Raw genomic sequence first — 18924 nt, 5'->3', positions numbered from 1 at the left:
ACAGTCAATTCAGTTTACAGGCTTTTCATTTACTACTAGTTCAATATTCATCATTTTTTAAATATCTAATTAAAGAAACCTTCATCATCATCCATCCTGTTGAAAGTGACCTACATGAGTCTCTTTGAATTGAAAAACTTGGTTTAATGTTGTTTTATGGTTGAGAGTTGGAAGCTGGCTGTTGATAACTGAATTTGAACTTTGACCTTTCACTGTTATGTCAACAGGTGAAGTCTAAAAAGACAAAAGAGGATGAACCATACGTGCCCAATATACGTAGACCGGAGTACAGGTCGGCCCACCTTTATGTTGCTCCATTTTACTCCAAGAGCAGTAGTTTTTTGAAGCTCATGCAGATCAGCAGGAAGATCTCCTGTGACAAAGATGCAACTGTGCGAGCTCAGTACATCATCCAGGGGCAGGAGCTAAAGAAGGGACAGGAAGTCCTTGACTTCTTTTACCTGGTATGTGCTTTGGGTTATTAGCTACTTTCAGTATTGTAACATCTGTCTGGTACTGTGTATGGAACCCTCACTCCAGTTGTGAGAGAGACAATATCCCACTGCTTATTTACATTATTAGAAATAGACCTGGTCATCTACAATTTTGGAGAATGTTGTGGTGTTCAAAATTTGCTTTATTTGTCCTAAATTGGTGTTTAAAAATCACATCACAGAGACACTTATGAGTTGCTGGAACCAAAACTGGTGACATCCATCATTTATTAAAAATGATTTTAATCACACATTAGGGTAATGTTTAGTTGAATAGTAGTCATTGATTCAGTCTCTGAAAAGGCTTTTGCAGAAACAAGGAGGACCTAATTGAGTAAAGTTTACACTATGTGTATAAAAATGATTTCCATAATACTTTTATGTGAATAACTCACTTTAATACATCTCTGTGTCTGCATTTATCTTTCTTATCTATCTTTCTAGGTGATGTCCAGAGGTGGGATTGTGCAGCACGGCCATATTCCAGTGGCTGTTAAAGCGGGAACTGGTATAAACTAATGTTATTTGAACTTAAAGCCATATCGCAAAGCATAAGTCTGGTGATATTACACTGTATATTTCTCTCACTGTCAACAAATCCTGTGAGAAGACCACAAGCAACAACAGAAGTATCTAATTTAGTTATTATGTCTGTATCCATAGCTTGATATATCTTAATCCTTTCTACCATGGAGGTCCATTCCAACAAACGTCAAAAGCACATGATGCACTTGGTGACATGTGCCTTCATTACCATGAACACAGTCACTGACGTTTATGTTGTCAATGTCACAATCACTGTCCTGCTGTCCTATCAAATCTACATGTGAACCTAGTCCCCAACAAATACACAATTAACTCCCTGTCAAATGTTTCACTGAAAATATGATGCCCAGATGTTTTAGGTAATTACTGAGCCTTTGTGATAAAATTGTATATTTGTGACTCATTTCTAAAGTGGCTAAAATCAATGTTATGTTCACAGGTCAGCTTCAGGTTAACCTAGCCTAACCTCTTATTGTTTGCAGTAAAGAATATTTTTTCATTAGCAACACAAGAAATTAATGAAACGTGTAATATTTACATGTATGATAGTTATGTTATACAGTCACGTTTCTTTGTCTCTCTGTGTTTCATGCCTTAGTCAACAAAGGAGAGCTGTCTGTATCACTCAGACAGGTGACAAACCTAGCACCATTTGCCCAGATTGTAGTTTACACATTGATGCCCAGTGGAGAGGCTGTGGCCGACAGCCAGGACTTCCCCATTCAGCTCTGCCTCAATAACAAGGTAGCTTATTAAATGAAGACTTCAAAGCACCTTTTGCTTTATAATAAGATATGAAAACATACACATTCTACAGTATTTTTAGTCTCATATTTGAAGCTTCGCAGGATAGACACAAATGTCCTCTAATCTGCTCCCAAACGAATGAGACTCCACCTTGTTGTCTCTGGTGCAGGTGTCTCTGAAGTTCTCCTCCGTCCAAAAGCTTCCAGCAGAGAAGATCACACTCGGTCTCCAGGCTCACCCAGGCTCCATGTGTTCTGTTAGAGCCATCGATCAGAGCGTTCTCCTGCTGCAGCCAGAGCAAGAACTCACTGTTGATTATGTACGACACCAATCTTCACTCCTACTTTGTACCTGTACCAACGCCATAACATAGTGTATGTATTTAAAATAGCATAGTGCCTCGATTTCAGGGATCAAAAAGGGAAAAAAATATGGTGTGAGCTGGCAGTCAGGCCTCAACCTTTTACTTGAGCCAAGGATGTTGTGTGGCAATGAAGGTTTTCTCAAAACATGTAATTTCCTGTCATCTTGGTGATTTTTGCATGCTGTGCAGTTTATGTACTGTATATTTCTAGTTAAATTCCAGTTTAATGCCATCTGCACATGTTTTCACTGTTTTAGGTCTGACATATTGAATACCTAATTGGCGACTTTGTAAGCCTCGAGCCTGCTAAACAGCAATAGGAGAATGGCACAATTTTCAGTCTTCCATTACAGTAAAATTTTATTAGGTCTTGAAACATTTTTCAGTTTTCATATCATCATTGTGTGTTATCCAGTCTGCTGACCTGTGGATGGGTGTTTTTGTGCAGGTATACAGTCAGCTGCCTTTACAGAGGTTGTCAGGATACACCTATGAGGTTGAAGACTTTGAGCCATATCCCTGTTTCCCTTTGCCAATGCCAGAGACTGAACCAGAACCAGAACCAGAGATTGAGGTCGACGTGCCGGCAGCTCGTCGAGGAACGCGCTCTGTCTACTTTGGACAGTCAAATCAGAAGGATGACGTCTACAGCATCTTTAAAGTAGAAAATTGGATCATTTCGATTGGCTACAAAAGAACAGAATATAGAAGATACTGGCATTGATTGCTATGTAGTTAGTTGTATATTTATGAGAAAATATGTGTCTGTCTGTCAATCTTTAACTCTCTGCTGATCTTTACTTCTTACTCTACCGCTGTCTCCACCTTGTCTCTCTAATTTTCTATCTCCATCTGTATTTCTCTTTTTCTATAACCATTTCTCCATCCCTTTTTCTCACTCTGTATCTGCCTCTATCATCTCTTTCTGTTGCTCTATTTACCTCTGTGTCTATCTCTGGATAATTTGATTTTTATTTAAATCAGTTTACTTGAGATATAGCTTTGTCTTCTGATTCATTCATGTTCATCAGTAGTGATCAAATAATATACAGTGTATGACTTAACAATTCAATTCTCATTTTGTTTTATCATGTTTTCTCTTGCTCATTCTAGGAAATTGGAATCAAGATTGTGACGAACTCTGATGTGAAAAAACCTCATAACTGCCACATCAATTATAGGGATCAATATTATTATGATACGGGTATGTTTTATGGTATGCCACTTGTATTTTCCATTGACTGTTCATTCCACTGTCCACTGACACCAGCCCCAGATGAAGAAACTGCCATTATACTGTGAACTTAATAGCAGTAGAGTTTGAGGACAGCGACGTCATGTATTCTCTTGGTGAAGATGAAGCTGGAATGCCCAAGGAGACTGTTAGAACATACTTCCCTGAGACCTGGATCTGGGAGCTGGTTTCTCTCGGGTAAGTTAAATTGTCTAATTTTTTTTTTTTTTTTTTTTTTTTTTTTTTTTTTTTTTTTTTTTTTTATCCATGTGTTCCTAGATCTCGTAGATTCTGTTCCTGTTCCCATGGCCTTCAACATGATGCCACAGAATTCAGGTGGTGTGCTGAAAGGTAAAGAGGAGAAGAAGGAAACCGTCAGGACATTCTTCCCCGAGACCTGGATCTGGGACCTAGTTACTGTGGGGTAATAATTATATATCCTGTGAAAAGGATCAAAACATTATACAATTTTCCTGTTTTCAGACGTGTCCATTTTGAACACTGACAGAGAGTGCTTCAGGAAGAATGTTGAGTTTCATGTATAATTTTTTGTTTTCTTTTTTTGAAGTGATAAGCTGTTTACCCTCTAAAATGTAAAAAACAGTGAAATTGTTCATTACTTTTCCAAAAGCCAAGATGACATTCATGTTGTATGTCATCTTTTTTTGTCAGGCCATCAGTCCAAGACACAAAAATATTCCTTTTGCAATGATATTAAACAGATGAAAACGGCAAAGCTTTACAATTAAAAACATGCAACAAATTAATGTAAGACTGTGATCTGAACAGATTTGACTGACAGTGACCAAGCAATCTAACAACTGTCATCAGATTATGATGAAATATTCTCAAGTCTAGGTTGGTTTATGAATCCATGTAATGTCACATGTTTATAAGTGAGTCCCATCCATAGGTCCAACTCAGTCACATAAAGAAGCTAAGTGGCAAAATATGTTTTCAGGATTTTTAAATGTTAGTATCACTATTAATGTGTTTGTGATGTACCATCAGGTGCTCTGACACCACTATGGTGTGGCTTTAGGGGTGGCAATGTTGTTGGTACAACACTTAACACACACAAAATTTCATGGCAGTCAATGCAGTAGTTGTTCTAGCACTAGTGATATTTCTGCTCCGGACTGCAATATATCCAGTGCCATCATTAGGTTCACATTTTTGATATACGACTGGGGTCATCCGGTAGGAACCCTCCTTTACTGGTATTTAATTGATAAACCCACTACACCTGCAGAGGGCACAGCAGTGCCATCTGGCATCACAGGTGTGACCCACTAGGCTTTATTCCTTCCCCTTAACAAGTTAACCAATTACTTGATCCCTGAAAAAGGCCTTTTTATATCACATTTACACGATTTTTCAGTTCTTGGTGACCTTTACCTTTCCCATGTTGTCCAATGACCCCGTTTGCCCTGTGTGGTATATTAGGTGGTGATGTTGATGTGAAGATGATGAAGAGAAGAAGATCTCCACTGACACTGACTTACTTGTATATAGAAGTTTATTACAAAGTAGTTCAGCATCGGACAAGCACTGCAGTAGCCTGTGAGAGGATCCGAGCCAATATGGATCTCTCTCCCTAACAGCTCTAAACACCAGTATATATACATTGGTTGTTTACATGGTTCATAAGAGACATCTGGACCTTCATTCAATGCCTTCACTGTCAAAAGGAAGATGATGGGTAAGAGGAAACCCTCACCTTTAACCTCTACTAGCCTAGGGGTCACATTCTTAACTCTTATCCTAAGCATAAACCCCAAGGGCTAACTCAGACATAGGAAACTCGTAAAAAGTGAAAGCATCTGGAAACCTTCAGACATTCCAAAAAGGCAAAAACATACATAAAACATCCTGTATACTACACCTGTGAATCTGCCCTTGCACTTTGCATATTCACAGATTGTGCACTTTCCCCCAGTTGTCAACCTGGAAGCAGTTGCTCATATTACTCCATATCTAAAGTGGAAACATTCCAAACTGCAGGCACAACAGTTCAGTTTGACCTTGCCAGGTCTCTATGCTGACCAGACCTTGCCACTGATGGTTTCTTGCTGCTGCTGTCAGTATCTTTCAGGCTTGCATTGTACCACTACCCCTAGCTCTTGACAGACTGGGTGTGTGGTTGATGTGGAATCTCTGGTCTGGATGTTTCCCTTTGACAATGGATATGCTCCTGCTGGGTTGTCCAAATAAGCATGAATGGGAGGTAGTCACTCTGGAGTGGAGTTTTCCATTATTCATACTTCCAAAGGTTGCCATGCTGTAGTGTGCTCTTTTTTGTGAGATAGAACTAATTAATCTGGAAAGTAGTTTCTGACCAGGTTTGTCATGGTTGTCGGCACATGGAAAAAATCAAGGGCTGTCCAGAGTAGGGAGTGTGGAATGGATCCAAAAGCATTGGCTAGGTCTAGGAGTCTGTGCCATATTGGGTTCCATTTCAGATGTTGTGCTTGAATTAGTCGCCTTGATCATCATCAAGAGATAATGGTCAATGCAAGGTCTTGGCCTCACTTCCTTCAAGCAGTGCATACAGCCTTGATGTATTTTTAGGTGTCTGAGAGACGTTAGTCTGGACCATCCACAGCTACATATTTGGAGTAACTGTTCATGTCAGTGTTTCTTACCAGGTTGTCCAGTGTGTCAGCAGATGAGTCTCTTTTCACTCCTGATCTCGCAGACTCAGGATATTTCCTTTATTGGATTTTTCATTGCTGTGAGGGGTGACTCCAATGCACCGATCAAAGTAACAGAGATTGGCGTCATGTGTCACACGGTCTTTCCCTTGTGTCAGCTGTCTTTCCTTGCCGTCACATGTTCTTTCCTGGGTTGTTAGCTGCACAACAGCAGTCACTGGATTTTATCAGTTTAGCTCATAAGACTTAATGTAACTATCCCTTGCAATAATCAGCACTACTTTGACTTTTTTTTTTTTTTTTTTTTTTTTGGAGTGGTGATAGGGTAATCACTTCATAAGCCCACTGCACCTCCTGGGGGTTCAACAACGACATCTGGCCTTCCAGGTGTGCCCCTAGCCCCCCTTTTGCGCCTTCCCCTTAATTACAGGTTAACCAATTACTTTCTGAAAAAAGGCCTTTTTAACTGAAATTATTAAGTGTTGAATTGATTGCTATGAAATTTGGCATTCATTGCGCTTAACAGATGAATCCTGATAACTTTAGTAATCAACTGAGCTTTCCTCTGACCAGCAGGTCAAACCATTCACTTATGAAAATGTGAAATTTCATCCTCTGAATTTCTTCTAGCATCACCATGAGTTTGACATTTGTGGTTTGAGTGAAATATCTCCACAACTACGGAAGTGAATTCACATTCACACTGTAATATCACACAGCTTCTAAAAATGGCTGTGGAGTTTAAGTCATAGTGTAAGTTGTTTTTTGGTGACCAGGTAGTGCAGGAGTAATTCTGTCCATCACTGAAAACCAAATTTTGTCATGCCCTCTGACTAACAGAATCAGCTACCACCTAACCCTCTCAATCCAGGCCAAAGCACAAGATCTCGTCATGTATTACCACAGGGTGTCTTGGAATTTGCTGAGCACATTCATGTTTTCCTGAATTACACCTTTAGGGGAACTCCATGCTACTTTATGCTTCTAATGTGACTGCTTGTATGTTTGCACAGAGACAGTGGGTCAGTGAATGTAGAGAAGACAGTCCCTGACACCATCACTAAGTGGGCAGCTGGAGCTTTCTGTGTGTCCTCTGTTGGCTTCGGCGTGTCGCCCAACATTGGACTGACTGTGTTCCAGCCATTCTTTGTCAGTCTCACCTTGCCTTATTCTGTCATCCGTGGAGAGGTCTTTACACTCAAAGCCACAGTCTTCAACTATCTCTCCAAATGCATTATGGTAATTATTTAAACGAAGGTGATCGATGGAATTAATTTAAATAGATTCACAAGTATGAAAAAGTATCCTGTGTAGTCTTGACTTGTTGTCAAGATGAAATGATATGAAGCATAATAATGATAGGCACTGAATTTAAGAAATTTTCACATATATGTCACATATGCTTCACATATTTGGAATATATTTCTGAGACTAAGGATGTTTTCAATTCTTTTTTTCTACCTGCAGGTGAAAGTAGTATTGGCTGATTCAAACAACTACACCTTCAGAAACTGCGATGGCTGCCAGTACAGTGTGTGTCTGTGTGGAGAGGAGAGCAGGACCTTCTCATGGATTGTTACTCCAACCACCCTTGGTATTTAAAATAGATAGCTCACCAGAAATAATGTAGGCTCATTTCCAATTAATTTAGAAATCATTTAATTAAAAAACTTTTTTTTGCTAATTATATGCTGTATGTCAATCAGTGTTATTCACCTGGTATATTACACAATGTAGTTGCACTGTTATGTTCTTTTGGTTGTTTGTGGAAAACTAATTTTTTAATGGAACAGTTGGACTTAAATAATCATTACCTTATAGTTTCAATAGGAACTTTTAATTGATTGCCAATATTTTTGTGTACTTCAATCCATTTACTACAAATGACACAGACTGAAAGTCACTGGAGAGCATTTTTTAAATCCATCACAATTAAGATATTATTTTTGTTTAAAGTGATGTTATGGCCGATTGATAATGCTACTGTGAGTGCAGTTTGATTTTAAAACCACCAGTGGTGAAATGTACATTTACTCAACCACTGTCCAAGAACAAGTCTGACATACTTACTTCCACTATACTTTTTATTTCTATTTTATCCCTGTTTATACTTATACTCCACTACAATTACCTTGTCTTATTTTCGATTTTTAGTTTATTTATTTATTTATTTTACTTTTCATCTAGTAATGAAAATAAAAATAACATAGAGGTCTGAAAACAGAACCTTCATAGTGGAGGTACTAACCTGTGTTTGGCAAAAAAAAATGAAAGTGGACATAATCCCTTCACTGTAGAGCTGAAATGATCAATCCACTTATTGATTAGTTGAAAGAAAATAGACAATTTAACAACAACAATGTTGATATGTTATTGTTTGTTTAAGTCTGCTATAATTCTCTGGTTCTTCTCAGATGTGAAATATTTGCCTGTCTCCAGTAATGCTGGTAGGGCCCTTTTATAATGTCTGAATGCTGTTTTAGAGGCTTTTCAACCTGAGATAAACCAATTCACAGGGAAATGGCAAATTAATTCTCTGAGGATTTTTTTTCTTAATTGTCTAATTTTGTTATTTTCTGCACAGAATATCACCCATTAGTTTCAGTCCAAAAATATTTAGGCTGTTGGCGTCCTCTTTAAAATTAATTGGACACTGTTGCAAACAGTTTCAGCCAGTCAAAGCTGTGACTCTCTTTCCAGTTGTTATCGTCATCAGTCATATAATGCAATTTTTTCCACATCTTTAAGATTAAATACTGATGTTGTTTGCTGCATCTAATATGATGTTATATACTTCCAGTGACAAAGATAAGACAGAACAAGCTAATTAATCCCTATTAAGAGCACTGACAGCTGTTGCATCTGCACAGCTGGAAGCAAAGAAAGGCGGCTGTCATTGTAACACTCCCTGGTCTGAAAACAGAGGATTTCCATCAGCCTCCATCAGCCAGGATGGAAATGAGGCGCTTATGAATGTCAAATTGCACTCCTCTAACTCCCCCTTAGAGGAATGCTGACAATCACTTGTACTAACAAGTCAGGTAGTATCTCTGACGAAACACTCAGAAACCTCTCCCTCGGGGGGTGATCTGTACTTGTCCTCTGTGTGAAGGATTGTGGGCTGTGAAGGAAAGAAGGGAGGGTGTGGGAGATGGAGCTGTATGGGAGAGAGGCAGTATAATAAGCCAACAAATAGGGATTAATGAGGGCAAATAAGATAGGAAACAGGGGGAGGAAGTAAAACACAGAGAGGAGGGATGGGGGAAGAGGGAGGATAATGAGCTGGATTGAAAAGCAGGTGGGAATCTATTTTGCCTCTGTTCGCAAAATGTGACTGTGTGACAGGGCAGGGGAGCGGTAATCAATACACCCTGCTTTCAGAATAAGAGTATGTTTGTGTGCACACAGGTGAGGTGAGTCTGAAGGTCAGCGCCAAGGCCCTGAAGACTGATATACTATGTGGGAACGAGGTGGCCACCGTCCCCGACGTGGGCCAGATCGACACAGTGATCCGCACCCTGCTGGTCGAGGTCAGTGACAGTGACTGACAGACATGACGCATCAGAGTGGTTTGTCACAAAACAAGATTTACATAATGTAACTAGGCTTTTAGGCTAGGCTTTTGGAGTGTAAGAGCTGGTCATGAGGAGGTTGAGACCTCACGCACAAAGAGAATTTTATTAGCAAACAGTAGAGATAACTCAGTTCAGTAATGAAGGCTGAGTGGGCCATAGAGTCGATACCACATGTAAGGCAGAACAGTGTGGTGATGAGTGAGTGAAAACACAAGAAATGGGAGAAGACACAAGAAACCCTGGGGAAACTTGAGGTCTCAGGAGTAGTCGTGATGGGCAACAGTCTGAAATGGCCATGGCCAGTGGTGAAAGTCCAACAGCCGGCCAACTAATTGTTTAACTGTATCATGGCTGGAAAACTCAACTCAGTCACAGACATTTGTTTTTCTAGGTCTGGCCTCTCTGTTAATTAATATGATAATATAATTAATTATACGAGAATTAAACTGGGACTTGAAAGGTGGATGGACTTATCCTTGTCCCTAATTGACAGAATAAACACAATAAAAATGAATATATTTCCCAGATTAATTTATCTTTCCCAAGGCATCCCTTAAGCAAATCTCAAAGCTGCTTTTTCATAGACCTACACAAAGCACTGGTCTCCTTTTTATGAAATAAATTCCCCAATTTTATTTTGTATTGACTTACACCCCATTTCAGACCAGTATGGATTTAGCTGCATTCTGAAAATAGTCAAATCAGATCTCAGTTGAACAACATGGAACGAATACTATTCAGTTGAATTCTACACCATTCCAACTTTGAACTATCATTAACTACTAAAGTTAACAGGGCAACTTTCTAGGAGGAACAGAGTGTATCAGGCTTTGATCCAGGTACGAAGCTCATCAGAGGGATTGGTCAGGTGTGTCTTTTAATGAAATCAGTATTAAATCACCAACATCGTCATTTCCTTTGTCTCTCTCCACAAGGCTGAAGGAACACCACAGATGGTCAGTCACAACGCTCTCCTCTGTCCTGCAGGTGAGTGTTCACAAACAACCTCACTATCACTGACCGTTATCTGAAAGCCTCAGGGTGAACATCCATCTCGACCCTCTCATTCAGAACAAAGTAACTTGATAAATACATCTTTAAATGTCATTCAATCATCATTCCATCATGGAGACCTGTGTCAGGGTCAAAGGTTGAAGTTCTCACTGATGTTCAGAACTGATGGCTGAGCTGCACTTTGGTTTGTCAGTATAAAATGGATGGTTGTAGTAATTACCCAGCCACAAGCACATAACTGCACAAAAACGGCAGGTTGGTTGCTATATATGTATACTGTGTGTGTGTCTGTATAGATTTATACATGTATGGTGACATGTTGGATTTTAGCTAATGATTTTTATTTACTGCATTTTTATTTTAAATTATTTTTTTATTTTGTTTGTATATAACAAAACTACATACTTATATTGAAGTTTCCTCTGCAGTATTCTATGTTTAATTAAATTACTATTTGTACTACAATTTGTAGCTTCATTTGTAACTCAGTTTATCAATAATGTTGATTGATTTTTTTTCTTACCTGCATGAAATTGTATTTCTGAATGAGATAAATCTATTTCATAAAATGTTTGTAAATGTTAGTGATAAGTAATTTTATTTAACAATAGTCTACAGGCTTTCTTCTGTGAAAGAAAAGACATGACAGTATACTTAAGAAAAAGCGTTTATAAAGCAGAACTACTGTAGCTATATGTGCACAGTAAAGGATGTCACAGACATTATCCACATGACAAGTTGATTTGTAATAAAACATCAGTATTGTATTTTATATTAGAGACAGAAGTATTTCATTTCTATTCTATGGACGTCTACCAGAGATCATGAAAAGCTCATTCCTTTCGTGTCATCTTTTGTGCCGTCTCTGTTGCCAGAGGGTCCAGTGGAGAAGAAAATCTCTCTTCTGATGCCTGAGATGTTTGTGGCTGGATCAGCCAGGGCCTCTGTCTCTGTACTGGGTCAGTAACCTAAAATATTGACACTTGAAGCTTGTCATTTTTCTTCACTCTTGCTACCGAGACTTCCTCCACCCTGCCAAGTATAAAATGTTTGCAGGGTGGAATCTTTGAGTCTCTTTTATCTTTCTCTTTTTGCCTCTGCAGGTGATCTGATGGGCCGGGCCATGAAGAATCTGGATAAGCTCCTGGCCATGCCGTATGGCTGTGGGGAGCAGAACATGGTGCTTTTTGCTCCCAACATCTTCATCCTTAACTACCTGAAAAGCACTGGTCAGCTGACTAAGGAGATTCAGGACAGGGCAACACGCTTCCTTGAGAGTGGTGAGCCCTTAGGAATATTTCTAAACCACTTATGTGTTCCATCCCATTCAAATAGGTTCTAATGTAATAACTAATAGTTGAACATTGTGAAATATGGACTTAGATTTTATAAATGACTATAACATGGATGCATCCTATGGTTATGCTTTCCATACTCCTTTCGGACAGCAGACATGGGTCAACTCATACATATAAGACAGTTGTCTAGAGAATAATTTAATAATTTACCAGATGTGTTGTCCTGGTCGCCTGTGTATACACTTTCTATTCTGTTCTCTTTCTCTCGCTCTCTTTAACATTTAAACCTCAGTATTATTAAATTCATTTTCACTCTTGGTAACAACACCAGTTACTTGGGTTTAATCCACGTCACAATGTCAGTTTTGGTATGGTCTGCATATTGCCATTGGCACAGATCATCACTAGAAATCTAGTTTAATGCTTAAGGGGCCTGCACTTCTGGGGGTGAAGGGGCATTATTATGTAAATTTGATCATTATGCTCATGTGTGTCTGTGTGTTGTAGGATATCAGAGAGAGCTCACCTACAAGCATGATGACGGCTCCTACAGTGCCTTTGGGAAGAGTGATGAGTCTGGAAACACATGGTCAGTAAAAATTCTGAATTCTGATCTAATGGTGTTTAGGATAGAAACACTGGATAAAAAGATTGTGTAAAAGTCATGACATTTCTACATTATGCAGTTATACAGTATGTTACAGTCAGTTACATTTATTACATTTTAGATTATTTTAAATTTTAGAATAAAATAAAATCTGTATTTGTATAGTTTTGCATATGAAATCATTTCAATGATTTTAGTTTCATAAGAGATACATGTAAAGTTTAGATATATAGTATAGGTTTTGTGTGAACCGAGAGGGAACCAAATATCCCACCCACTGTCTGTGTTCACTTTGCTTACATTTTTGTGAAGACAGAGATACCAAAATAATACAGAATAAGTTGATGATTATAAAACACATGAAAATATCACAGTTACATTAATAGTTACAGAACATTTTTATACAACATTTATCTAGAGCTTTGCTGATAAACTGAATATTTTCAGCTCAAATCTCTTGAACTGATGAGAGAATAAAAATGACAAGTCGACATAGTGGGAGTTAGACACACTCACAGTGTGTCCTCTCTGCTGTTTGGCACCGGCAACCATCCTAATAATTTACTTTGTGAGGAACCTGCCAGAAAATATTAATATTTTCATTTAATGGGCTTAAAGCACAGTGCCTCAGGGGATTTAACAAACCCTCTGCTGTTTTGAAAGGGTGCTGGGCAGTTTGGCAGTTGGTGTGTGTGTGTGGGTGTGTGTTTATGGAAACTAGGGCTCTCAAGTGTTCTGTTACATTAGGATTCCATCAGGATATTGGATGAAAACCACTGAACACAATGATGTAGAACTTTGGAACTTTCACTAAATTGTAAGCAAATATATAGATTTTTGTTTTTAGCTGCACTAATCATGATCTTTTGTATTAACAGCAGGTTAGAGGACTGTGTGTAACATGAAAGGAGTAGCTTATAGAGACAAATCTGTGGTTCCATCACTGCTACAAAATTGCAGACAAAGTTAGAGCCTAGCTGATGGACCTACTACACATTCATCATGCAGTCAGAAACACGATAATGAAGGCAATTTGAAAGCTATGCTAATCAAATAAAAAATGCCCCTGTAATGTGTTGTTGCTGTTGCCCTAATGAATGTTTTAGAATCTTCAAACTTGTTGTTTTGGTGTAACAGCCAACAGCTGTTTTGGTCATGCCACAGCAGAGAGCTGTTTTCAGTGGAAAAGCTCTAATAAACCCAGTGCACTACCTGTTCAGCACCAAACAAAAGACACAGTTGGTGACTAGCTGGTGAACAGAGTAGAGCATTTAGCAGCTAAAGAGCCAGATATATTTCTTAGGGCTTGCTAGAGACCAAACAGTTAAAAGTAAAGTGAATATTTAACTGGTGGACAGAGAGATGACTCCAGATGATTGATTTATGTTACTCAGATATACAGGATGTGGATATTTAAATTCCTAGGCGAGGTTTGCTGCTTCCCTGTCTGCTCCAGCTGTCTGTATTCTGCTGGGCGTGCAGCTCAGAGGAGTAGCATTGTGTTGTTGTAGATGCAGCTCAGGCCAAGCCTAAGACAGGAGGCTGTTATGTAATTGTCCTAAAGTTGGGTTCATTTCGGGGTTACCAACATATGCACACATGGTTAGATTTATTTACTAAAAAACGCGTGTGTGTGTTTGTATCTGTCTGTCTTTATGTGTAGGCTGACCTCTTTTGTGATGAAGTCCTTTGGTGGGGCAAGACCATACATTTTTGTGGATTCCAGGCACATTAAAGATGCATGGAGGTGGCTTTCACAGCACCAACGACGTGATGGCTGCATCAGATCTGTTGGAAAACTCTTCCACAATGGCATGAAGGTAAAGACATCACTTTGAACATGGACATTTTACATGATCTGAGAGGGTTTCACATCCCTGCCTGGGTGAATTTTTACCATAAAACAAAATCACAGTGTGAGCATTACTTAGAATAAAGAGGAGTTTCACAGAGCTGTGGATGTGTGCAGAGACTGGAGGTTGCCCAGGGCCTGCAGGCAAGCAGCAACAGAGAGAGAGAGAGAGAGAGAGAGAGAGAGAGAGAGAGGAAATATCCCAAACCAATAACTGCTAGCCAAAAAGCTATGACAAGTATGTCTGAGGACCAGAGCAACTGAATCCACAGGGCTTGTCTTTAGGGAGAGCCAGGTTCCTGTGTTTTATCAGATGTTATGGATATAAAGCTTTTTCCAGGTACTGGCCTGGTACTGATTATTATCTGTAACTGGTAAAACAGTCTGACTGTGTGATGAGCAGAACAGTCAAAGGAAATGCTTTTATGTAAAGACTTAGTTGCATTACTTCTCCTTGTGTCTTAATTACATCAGCAATCTTTTTTTTTTAATTGAGGAAAGACAATCTCAAGTACCAAGGCATGGATGCCAGTAAGGGCACAGATACAAGTTTTATCTGCTCAGCTTTTATATATCTTACACACGAGGTGAGAATGCCTTTGTTTTCCCAATCACACTCTTGTCATTTTCTGGCATCTCTCATCTGTTTCATTAATAAAAGCATTAAATTCTCCAAAAATCCTTTTTTTTAGTTAATGTTGTGCTAAGATCTTTCTCATGGAAAAATGTATGATGTGGGGAGGACTGTAATAAAAAGGGTAAGACTGTTTGTTTTAAGATGATTTAATGTATCATCATTTCAAAAAGTTAGTGTAGTAATATTTTTGTTCCTTTTTTCAGCTTTATAGAACTCTGATTAAAAGTGATTTTCTACAGTATGTCGCCAAAGACCACTGGCTGAGGCCAATAAGTCAGGTCTTACATTTAAATGACACTGTGAAAAGCATTAGATAAGGCTGACAGTGTGATGCTGTGCTGCTTCTTTGCTGACCGTCCCTGCCATTCTCCTGTGTGTCCACCAGGGAGGAGTGAGTGATGATGTGTCCCTGACAGCCTACATCACCGCTGCCATGCTCGAGCTGGATGCCAACATCACAGTGAGTCTGACTTCGCTCTGCTCCTTTTCAGCCTTCTATCTCAGACTCAGATGCCCTCCTGTTGCTGCTGCAACTGTGAGATGTTCACAGGTTGAGCTCATCGATTTGTCCTCATCTTAAATGTTTCATGTCATCTTTGAATGAAGTTCATTTTTCTATAAACTTTCTGCAACTACTATCTATGTTAAAGTGATGTGGATTTGGGTTTAAAGTCCCAAACCACTGGGCTACAATCAGAATTCTTCAGCCTGATTCAGGTGTCCAAAAAGTATCAGGAGACGGCAGTGTCCAAGGCAGCAGAGTTTATTTGTTGACAAAGAAACCCGGGAACCATTCACAGTGCATACATGACACACCTGAAGAGCCCCAAAAATGTACTGGCTCTGTCTCTCTATATATACTGTTTTGGCTGTGACTTTCCACACCTCTTAGATCATTTCATTGGTTTACACCAGTAAAACATTGGTTTTTATCTAACTGTTAGTCCTTGGTCCCTGTTTGCAAATACACCTTTATGTTCAAATGCTCCACATCTTTGGTGGTGGAGAGTACATGGATTCTTCCTTTTGTTAAACTATTTTGCTGAATCAGGCTAAGCTGGCCCTGTCCTCATCTAACCTGTTCACTCTCTGTCAAACACCATTATGTCTTAGCCTGTCCTGATTATATTTTTTAAAAACAAAGTTATCCCTTACTTTAACACCATTATTTCTTAACTCTCCCTAGAATCATTTTTAAAAAGTATCTAACTTTTTCACACTTTAATATGAATCATACAAGGTATGCATTATATTCAGTTAACCCTAACATCTATACATGTAACACATGTTTTTCTCTGAATCACTTTTTGAATCATACAATTTGAATCATACAGTTCAATACAGTAAATGATACTACTATTTCATACTCCTACAAATGTTAAGATTATCTGCTTGCTGCAAGATCCTCTCTTAGAGGTATTTTACTCCTTGCACATCACACAGCTGTTGGCTTTTTACACTACAAAAGCTGCACAGACAGTAAGGAACACGTGCTGACATGAGATAACACGGGATTCCATGCTCTTTTTTTTTTTTTTTTTTTTTTTTTTTAGCTTAACCTCCTGTATACAAATAAGAATTTCTAGAAAATGATGCATTCTAAAAACTGTAATTTAGTTAAACAGTGTGTCTGCATTTGCATTAAGAATTGTTAAAAAAAGTTGCCAAGCATTCATCCTTGAAACAACCTCCAGCCTCCAGAGAAACTGGTTCAGTGATGGTTTCAGTTGCTGGAGTTCTCTCCCTCGTTGCACATGCTCCTGGACTCGGTCTCATCTTTGTCTTTGCTTTCTTTCTGACAGGATCCCGTTGTACAGAACTGTCTCAGCTGTCTGAAGGTAGCATTGGCCGGCCAGATGGACAACCTGTACACCACTGCCCTGCTGTCATACACCTTCACTCTGGCTGGAGATCAGGAGAGGAGGAGTAAACTCATCACAGACCTGCACCAGAAGTCCAACACACAAGGTAAGACCGTGAAGGCATCAGCAACATATGTGCATCTGGCTGCTCCCATCAAGCAGCATGACCATAGAGACAGAAAAATCATTTTATGAAGAAGTGAAACAAGTTTCAACACGTCAACTGAGTGAAGCTTATGTGTCAATTTAAGATACTTAAGTATCATTTGAAGTTTAAACACTGAAAGGAATTAAAACAACAGTCAAAGTGTAGATGACTGTTGTGCTGTTAGTTGAATGTAAGTGCTGAAAGCAATTTCTTCACTGACACTCGTCCTGACACTTTTTCATCCATTAAATATATCAATGGACAAACAGGTTTTTATTCTTCAACTGACAGTTAAACTACTTTGAGAGCTTACACTTAAACTCACATTTTATCTTCTGCTTACTTCAGCACTTCAACTAAAATTTTACTTTTGCTGTTCCAATAACAAACTGCTCTCACCTCTTAAACATCAACTGCCATTTCTACTCCATTAATATGTCTCTTTAACTGACATGTCAGCTCCTTTCAATGCTGACGCTTCGACTGACACTTTGAGGTCTCAGGTCAGATGTAGCTTGGCTGTGGCTTTGTAATATGGAAGTAGAACAAACAGGATATAGTAATTTCCAAATTAAGACAAGCTCAGAAATACACTGGCCCTAGACGTACAGGTACACATTAATTTAGCTGAAGTGCACAAAGGCAGTCATTGCTAAGCGACTGACGAATAATTCCTCTCTCCTGACTGGCAGGGGGCACCCGTCACTGGGACAGAGCAGGGGCTTCTGAGAAAGGCCTGGACTCTCTGGAGGTGGAGATGACCTCCTACGTGCTGCTGGCTCTGCTCTCCGGTCCAGCCATGCCAGAGTTTGGTTTGGACTACTCCTCTGGCATCGTTCGCTGGCTTGCTCAGCAGCAGAACCCATACGGCGGCTTCTCCTCCACACAGGTAGGAAAGACCACACACACAGGTGGTTCATGTGAAAGCTTTAACCCTGAATTGACTCTAACAACACCTTTAACCTCCCTGCTCCTCAGGACACGGTGGTGGCCCTCCAGGCACTGGCTAAGTACGGAGCTGCCACCTACAGTGCGGAGGGCAGCACTGCAGTGACAGTGACCTCATTAGGAGGCCTGAACAAAGAGTTCACAGTGGATCAGAGCAACAGGCTGCTGTACCAGGAGGAGAAGCTGAATGAGGTCCCTGGAGAGTACACAATCCAAGCCCAGGGCCAGAGCTGTGTGCTGGCACAGGTACAATCAGTCACTGGAACCAATGAAGAATTATTGAAATGGGGTATGGGCAAATACATGATGAGCCAAAACATAATGACAGAACAGGCACTCTGACTGGTCTGCAGCTACACAACAGGATGTGATGCACTGTGTTGTGACACATTCCTCCCACAAAAATCATTAAAATAGTAGACCTAATGTCTTTTTGGACCAGACAGGACAGCCTTTGTTGCCCTGGTGTATTGATGATATGCTTGACCACTGTCAGGTTAGGTACTCACCACTGCTGACTGGAGGCACCCCACATACCTTGGTATTTCTGAGATGCTCCAGCCCAGTCATTTGGCCTTAACAATTTTGCCCTTGTCAGAGTTGCTCAGGTCTTCACACCTGCCCATATCTCCCTCAGCTAAAGAGAACGGACTGTTCACTAACTGTCTAATGTATTCCAGACGTTCCATACGGTTTATATAAAATAATGAACATTATTCACCTCATCTGTCAGTGTATATACATTTAGTACAGTAAAACACTTTGTGAAAACAGTTTAACACCAGTTAAAAACACCAGTATCAATACTGACAGGATGTTTATGGTATAGTCAGCACTGCATGGGATATGGTTTATGGCACATACCGAAAAATGTACATTTCAAAAAATATATTTTGCCACCTTGAGTGATGCAGACAAGTTTAGGAGCTGGCCCATGGACGAGT

General features: G+C 39.5%; 1 protein-coding gene across 2 annotated transcripts in view; it reads left to right on the top strand.

Moving 5' to 3' along the window:
• The window catches only part of LOC108894558 (alpha-2-macroglobulin), a 34891-nt gene that overhangs the window by 10593 nt on the left and 5374 nt on the right, over positions 1 to 18924 (top strand). Inside the window, exons 12-30 of one of the 2 annotated variants that reach the window (XM_018693269.2) lie at positions 228 to 464; positions 939 to 1002; positions 1639 to 1784; positions 1957 to 2106; positions 2600 to 2812; positions 3265 to 3355; positions 3665 to 3809; positions 7053 to 7278; positions 7507 to 7633; positions 9448 to 9569; positions 10550 to 10601; positions 11504 to 11587; positions 11732 to 11908; positions 12434 to 12515; positions 14197 to 14353; positions 15408 to 15482; positions 16825 to 16990; positions 17725 to 17921; positions 18011 to 18226. In XM_018693269.2, coding sequence (XP_018548785.1) covers positions 228 to 464; positions 939 to 1002; positions 1639 to 1784; positions 1957 to 2106; positions 2600 to 2812; positions 3265 to 3355; positions 3665 to 3809; positions 7053 to 7278; positions 7507 to 7633; positions 9448 to 9569; positions 10550 to 10601; positions 11504 to 11587; positions 11732 to 11908; positions 12434 to 12515; positions 14197 to 14353; positions 15408 to 15482; positions 16825 to 16990; positions 17725 to 17921; positions 18011 to 18226 — 2727 coding nt within the window. Of the gene's footprint in view, positions 1 to 227; positions 465 to 938; positions 1003 to 1638; positions 1785 to 1956; positions 2107 to 2599; positions 2813 to 3264; positions 3356 to 3462; positions 3584 to 3664; positions 3810 to 7052; positions 7279 to 7506; positions 7634 to 9447; positions 9570 to 10549; positions 10602 to 11503; positions 11588 to 11731; positions 11909 to 12433; positions 12516 to 14196; positions 14354 to 15407; positions 15483 to 16824; positions 16991 to 17724; positions 17922 to 18010; positions 18227 to 18924 lie in introns of both variants that reach the window. The other variant, XM_018693270.2, reaches the window with a different exon arrangement.

The sequence above is a fragment of the Lates calcarifer genome, linkage group LG21 (genome assembly GCF_001640805.2).
Source record: "Lates calcarifer isolate ASB-BC8 linkage group LG21, TLL_Latcal_v3, whole genome shotgun sequence".
Taxonomy (NCBI): domain Eukaryota; kingdom Metazoa; phylum Chordata; class Actinopteri; family Centropomidae; genus Lates; species Lates calcarifer.
Note: the sequence above shows the minus strand (reverse complement) of the source record. Positions and strands in the feature narration are given on the sequence as shown.